Source organism: Alosa alosa, chromosome 7 (genome assembly GCF_017589495.1).
Source record: "Alosa alosa isolate M-15738 ecotype Scorff River chromosome 7, AALO_Geno_1.1, whole genome shotgun sequence".
NCBI lineage: Eukaryota > Metazoa > Chordata > Actinopteri > Clupeiformes > Clupeidae > Alosa > Alosa alosa.
This window is the reverse complement of record NC_063195.1, coordinates 11,578,697-11,586,196: the sequence shown is the minus strand read 5'-3', so window position 1 is coordinate 11,586,196 and position 7,500 is coordinate 11,578,697. Positions and strand designations below refer to the sequence as shown.

Genomic DNA, 7,500 nt, shown 5'->3' with positions numbered 1-7,500 from the left:
GAAGCTCTTACGGGACTTATTATGACCGCCGCGCAGCGAAGCGGCGGTCATATAGGTTTAGTCAGATTTTTTTTTTTTTTTTTTTTTTTTTTTTTTTTTTTTTTTTTTTTTTTTTTTCATGTCCAAATTTCCGTCAATGATTCCCGGGACACTGAAAGACCGGGGTAGACAAAACTTGGTGGGCATGTAACCCCATATGGATAGCATGGAACCATCGTTTTCGTTTTGATCTGTAGCCCCCACGCTGGACTGCACCCCGAAGGAGGGTAGGGCGAACACAGTTTTCTGTGAATATCTCGAGAACCGTAAGGTTTAGGAGGACCATTATTTTTTTGTATGTTGATCTCAAGGGGCCATGTCAACGCATTCCATAACCACTCATTTCATGTATAGCGCCACCTAGTTAAACACAAAAAGTAAAAATGAGGTGGTGTAATTGAAGGTATCTGTGACCTAACATAGTCAAAACTGCACAAAATTGGAAGTGTAGGATCATTATGACACCCTCTGTATGCACGCCAAGTTTTGTGGAATTCCGTTCATGGGGGGGCCACACAATAAATTAATTTATGTTACTATACACCAACTGGCCTGTAGGTGGCCGGAGACAGTTTTCTGTGAATATCTCGAGAACCGTAGGGCCTAGGAGGTCCACCTTTTTTTTTTGTATGTTGGTCTTAAGGGGCATGTCAACCCATCCCATTACCACTTATTTCATGTATAGCGCCACCTAGTTAAAAATTAAAAAGCATAAAATTAGGTGTTTTCATCTCAATATCTCTGGCTGACAAGGTCAAAACTGCACAAAATTAAAAGTGTAGGATCATTATGACACCCTCTGAATGCATGCCAAGTTTTGTGTACTTTCGTTCATGGGGGCCTTACAATAAAATAATTTATGTGTACATTTAGTGGCGTACACCAACAAAGGATTCCCGACACTGAAAGACCGGGTACACAAAACTTGGTGAGCATGTACCCCCATATGGATAGCATGGAACCGTCATTTTTTCGTTTTTCATCTGCAGCCCCCGCTGGACTGGACCCCGAAAGAGGGGTAGGGCAGACACAGTTCTCTGTGAATCTTTTATGGTATGTTGGTCTCAAGGGCCCACATAAACCTGGCTCATAATCACTCATTTGTGATTCCCCGGTAAAAAAATGAAAATCAGTAGGATTAAAAGAAAGCCAAAATAAATATTCATCATCATCATCATGGCTGCATTTTCAGTATTGGCGAGAAGTAGTCGTTTGTCCACTAGATGGCGATCGTTGCAGTGAGGCGTAATTTTGTTGGAAGTTAAAAGGGTTGGAAAAACAATGGGCGCTTCATACAAGGACTGTAATTTACCGCAGAACATCTAATAAGGATAGGACGATGTTCACATGAAGTGTAATTCCCATTTCTTCTTGAAGCCTAAATAAATCTGAGGATGTTTATCGGACATGCTTGGTTTTACTGCAGGTGCGTTAATCTTGTAATATCAATAAGGACCTAGGTAATGTTACCGTTAAGCGTTGGTTGAGTGATGGAGGCATTTGATTTATTGCATTTGTAGAAAACTATAAATGCGGTTATACCAAGCAAATGTATAGCAGCACTGTTTGTATCTTTCGACTGTCATTTATTGCACGTGCTACAAAATCATTCTGTGCAATGGAAGATTTACCAACGTTACACCGGTCTGATGCAGTTTTGCCTATACATGCGTGAGACTGAGACGCCTGTTTATTTTGTTTTAAGTGCGTGCAGGGTGTGAGAGGGGAATCGATGTGCTTTGATTACAGCTTGGTAGTTGTAGTCTGTGAAATTAAAAAAGCACGTGTGTGTGAAGTATCCAAACAATGACACCTTCATTTCATTATGGCTGTTTTAGCAAAACACCTTAAGCTACTGTGTAGTAGGTCCCATTTAGAAGTGGCTACTTCATTTTAAACTTTCATTGACTCATGGAGCTGCGTGAATGTTATTACAACTTTTCGCCACGATATGACAGTTTAAGTCCGCTTGATACTGTAAGGCGTAAGCCATTGGTTTCCAAAGGAGATTTTATTTGTGTCGCCAGCATAGCCTATTGACAATTTATGTTGTCAATAGGCCTACCTTATAATCCTACCTGTAGCTTAGGGAAGCTAACAACTTTCTATTAGGATCTAGTTTGTTAGTTACCGTTTTGTCATAACTCCCTGATGCATTTTGCATTTAGAATAGCCAGAGCGTGTATATCTCAATCGAAAATTAAACAATATCGGGTGCCTATGGACTAGGCTGGGTGAACCCAGCCTGATCTGCCCGCTATTTATTTTTTTGATTTCTTAAAAGATTGAGCTTGGTCTGATGAAAGCCAGACTAGCCATGGACCTCAGTTAAACAATGCAAGGGAACATGAATCAGCCTATATTTGCACTAACAATAACGGACAAAAGCTCTTCAACGTTGGCCCGTTAAAATGTGTATGAACAGTCTAGCGACGCATTTCATCAAGGCCCATTTGGACATGTCAGTTATTTGCACCACTGGTTAGATGTAAAACAGCACTTCGTTTCAGACTAGGCTACTGTTACTTAATTTGTGCATTAACAATAACGTTTCAGACTACTGTTACTTAATTTGTGCATTGACAATAAAGTATTACATGAACTAAAGATGACTAAAATCTTATGTAGAAGAAGAAACATTCACAAAAAATCCATCCATCCAAAAATGACCTTTGTTTTTGATAGCTGTTGAAAACGGCATGGAACTGACAGAGATGTTTTTGTTTATAAATACATAAAAAAAATAAATAAATAAATAACATTATGCTGATACCTTTTGCTTTTCCCAAATACAATGTAGCCTACAGGTGTAAGTGACCTTTCATCAATCCAGTTGCAATGGATGAACTGTGATGAACTGCCCTACTTGTGATTGTTTAGAGATTTTAAAGGTTTTATAACAATTCTACATCTTCTTTGGCTATTCTACAATCTATTCACCTTTTCAGCACCAGTAGGGTACTTTCTGTGCAGCCGCACACACACACTCAGGCATGCCAAACAAGCATACACAAAAGTTTCAAGAGTGGGGGATGGAGTAAAATATGGAGACAAATTGAAGTGTGATTTATTTTCGCGGAACGGATGTACAGGACTGAGCGGCGGTCATATTTTGTACCGCTATGCGGTACATCTAGTTTTCCTAATAATGACCGGCGTTCTATACATTATCCCTTACATAACCTAAATGTTATTCCATAGATGTAAGTTGGATAAATGTGTCCTGCCAAATGTATAAATGTATAGTGAATGTTGTGGTTCACCTGTTAGATAAACTAAGGAAACATGGATGCCACAGGCCCAGAGGTCAAATGGTTGGCGCAGAGGTCAAATGGATGGCACAGGCCCAGAGGTCAAATGGATGGCACAGGCCCAGAGGTCAAATGGTTGGCACAGAGGTCAAATGGATGGCACAGAGGTCAAATGGATGGCACAGGCCCAGAGGTCAAATGGTTGGCACAGAGGTCAAATGGATGGCACAGAGGTCAAATGGATGGCACAGGCCCAGAGGTCAAATGCAAGCTGCGATGTTTAACTTACATGTGCTTGATACAATAGTCACCGCAGGAGCTGTGAAAAGATTCAGCAAATACAATGTTTGTTAGACACAGAGAGCAAATATGGGTTATTGGGTAAGAGCTGTGCAGTACCATTCTAAGGCCACTGGGGACAGACAGACAGATACTGTATAGCATATGCAGAATTAACTTTTATACTACACACATACAGTACATATACATACATACACATGTACATAGGCCTACTACATACAGACAGACAGTAATGTAAATACATACTAGTGGACAAACCCCAACATTTGTTTAAACTATTTGCCAGTGACCATGCGTTTTAGACTAGTCATGATAGGGCCCAATATGGGCTATAGCACTGCAGTGGGTAAGAGCTGTGCAGTACCATCCTAAGCCCACTGGGGGGCAGATACATAACATAGAGAAGTACTTGCTTTCATGCTTGCTGTACATACAGATTTTCATATTCATACATACATACATACAACACACATGAATACATGTATGCCCATCCATACATACAAACACACATGCATACAAATACACATGCGCGCGCGCACACACACACACACACACACACATACAGTGCACATGCATACTGTACAAACATAGGCCAACATATATAATGCACATCTATCTATAAAGCAAGAAGCGTCTGTGTGTCTGTATGTCTGTGGCACGCATATCTTGCTGACTGTTTGTCCGACTGACCTAAGATTTCGTATGTGGCTCGCGAGTGGCACAAAGGTGTGCACTCTCGATTTTGAAGATTTTTGCATGCATATTTCAAAATATGCTTATTTACGTAGGACGTTTAGATAGATAGATAGATAGATAGATAGATAGATAGATACTTTATTGATCCCCAGGGGAAATTCAAGAGTTTATCGCTGCACTGCACTGTTTCCAATATCAAGGGGACCAGTTTCAGGGGAGCTCCACGCCATGGATCGTGTAGGCCTACTGACAGCTAAGTCTCACTTTGATGATAGTCAGTCGCAATTTAAAAAACGAATTAGGCTACTCGGGAACCACTTGTGGGTTCAGATGCAAGATGATTATCATGTCTGACCTCAACAATAAAGACTCCCTGTATGCAGTTTGCTTGCATAAAATGATTGCGCGGATTTGCAACAACACGCCAACAAACACGGGTATGTAGTGAGCACTCAAAATAAAAGTATGTGCAATAAACTGACGCTTCGAATAGCCCAGGCTACTTTGGACTTGAGACTTTGACTAAACAAACGACAATTCCGACTGCAAGGTCCCAAATTGAAACGAGCGATAGGCTAATGCCACATAGCTAGACAACAACAAGTGCCAGTCTGAGCGACGTCACTTATGCTGAAGACTGTTTTTGAGTCACATCGTTGCAAATTTCAAATAATGATGCATCATTCCACAAAATGGTTTGTCTTCAGTATTAGGAAGTTATTCAGTAAGCTTAATACACATTTAGCCTTAACTCAAAACAGTTGTTAGGCTTATGTCATTCTGATCTGTAGAAATGTCACATGCAGCCATGCCTAAATTTATTACACATGTATTAGAGGCCACATTAATTATAGGCTAATATATTATAATATTCAGTATTCATTATTGAATGCTTATAAAGCTGGACTGATGTTTTCCTATCATCGTATTTTTAAAGCAAGCATACCTGTGGGCATGTAATTGGGCTACGGGTTTTCTTCAGGAATGGCATGTTTGAATGGGCACTGCACTAGTATACACATAATGTACAGAAAGACTCAATTCAATATTTATTTCAGACTCACCGGAAGGTCCGTAGCATATCAAGTAAATACATAAAAAAATCATACATAAATAAATAAATACATCTAATAATAATAGCACAAGTGAAACATACATCAAGTACACACATACACACACATTGATATGCATAATATACAGTAAAATGGGCAGATGGATGACATCACTCACTTGTGAGGACTTTAGTCCGTCTGGGCACCACTGGCGCTGTGAGAATTATTTTAATATATCAGTAACAATCAATCCACTGAGGGTGCAACTGAACATAGTAGGATAGATACAAAAAATAAATAACATATATGCTGTACATATATATACAATATACATATTCACCACTTGCCCAGTGAGGGTTTTAACAATGTATCAGTAATAATCAATCAATCATTCAGTCAACCAACCAAAGAAACAAACAATCAATAAACTGATACATACCCTGCAACTTCAGGTTTGTGGTGGGAGGGGGACCTGAACGATAGAGAGGATATAATAACTAAATAGTTAAATAATATTACATTAAAGACATGGTATGGAGAAATAAATCTTGATTTTTACCTTTTTTAACATTTAACTCCACTTCAGTATATATATCATACTTTCCAGGTCCTGTGGTAATCCCGCACCAGTACTGTCCAGAATCCCCTGCACTCAGTCCAGTGATGGTCACAGTGAAGACTCCAGTAGTGGTGTCATCATGCAGAGAGAATCTGCCATTGATTGCTTTGGTCTGACCGTCATCAGTCCTGATTGGAATGTCTTTACTCCCCCAGATGCACTTTCCTCTGCAGAGGTACTTGAAGTATCCCTCATATCCTCTATCATAGGGGCATCTGATCACTGCTGATCTACCTACATATCCATCCACCTGGATTAGTGCCATGGCAACATTGACTCCTGTAAAGATAGACATACACAGAGACATACATTTAGACACAAAAACTGATTCAGACACATGCAGCACATAGGCAATTACACACACACACACACACACACACACGCACACACACATTGTATGTACAACAAAGGAGGAAGAAAAGCTTTAAGTGATTGCCATATCCTACAGGTTACATGTAACAGCATTAGAAACTAGATGTACCGCAGAGCAGTACAAAATATGACCGCCGACCAGTCCAGCACATTTTTTCCACAAAAAGAAATCACGCTGAAAGGCCTATATGATTCTAACTGTCTCACTAAATTGCATTATCCACACTCAATTCTCACTGGTATCTGCTAGACAACAAGTACCAAAACATGATTAGTTCATAGATTTCACATGTAAAATTCATTTTATACAAACCCCACCTCCATCTTGCCTGTTCATAATTCTGAGAAATTGTTGAATTGTGTGCATGTGTATGCAGTACACGCTTATGTTTATGTGTGTGGGTGTGTGTGTGCGTGCTTGTGTGTTTGCCTGCGTATGTGTGTTTGTGCATGTGCATGCATGCATACATATGTCTACTGTGTGAGTATGTGTCATAATGATGATTACTGTGAATGTATGTGTGTGCGTGTGTATCTGTTTATGGAATGGGTTAACATGACCCCTGGAGGCAAACATAATGGAAAAAATTGGTCATCCTAGGCCCCACGGTTCTCAAGACATTCACAGAAAACTGTGTCTGCCCTACCCTCCTTCCGGGGGGTCCAGTACAGCGGGGGGGCTACAGATCAAAACGAAAAACGCTTCGCTGCGCGGCGGTCATAATAAGAGCCATATCCTTGGTCAGGTTTTGCCTGCAATATGTGTCCTTCAGTACTGATACTATACACATTTTTTAGTTCCTCAGCTAACACCATGTGCCCCTGATATTACAAAACTTTGTACAGTATTACACAAAAGCTTTTAAAACATTGTACAGTATTACACAAAAGCTGGGCAATGCGATCATTTTGTACTCTCTACCCTATAAAACTGATATATAAATAGTGGCCACTTCTTCTTTAACTTTCTGTCGGTTTGGGCAGCTAACAGAGAAAGAGGAAGTCTATTTAGATTAAAATAGATAGAGAAACCAATATGAATGTTTTTAAGACTTCTTCAGATCTTCAGACTTCACTCTTGGCAGCATTTAAACAGTCAGCATATTCTATATCCATCCATACATCTGTCAAGCTGTCCATACATATACATTTGGTATATCAGACATACATA

At 39.8% G+C, this 7,500-nt stretch overlaps 1 protein-coding gene and 1 pseudogene across 2 annotated transcripts in view; both read right to left on the bottom strand.

The window, feature by feature from the left end:
* The window catches only part of LOC125297056, a 321,071-nt pseudogene that overhangs the window by 198,182 nt on the left and 115,389 nt on the right, over positions 1 to 7,500 (bottom strand).
* The window catches only part of LOC125297059 (CMRF35-like molecule 9), a 28,638-nt gene that overhangs the window by 19,061 nt on the left and 2,077 nt on the right, over positions 1 to 7,500 (bottom strand). For both annotated transcript variants that reach the window (XM_048247210.1, XM_048247209.1), the window contains exons 2-5: positions 5,898 to 6,236; positions 5,778 to 5,810; positions 5,517 to 5,552; positions 3,580 to 3,609 (exon numbers count right to left, since the gene is read on the bottom strand). In XM_048247210.1, the coding sequence (XP_048103167.1) occupies positions 3,580 to 3,609; positions 5,517 to 5,552; positions 5,778 to 5,810; positions 5,898 to 6,236 (438 nt within the window). The remainder of the gene's footprint in view (positions 1 to 3,579; positions 3,610 to 5,516; positions 5,553 to 5,777; positions 5,811 to 5,897; positions 6,237 to 7,500) is intronic.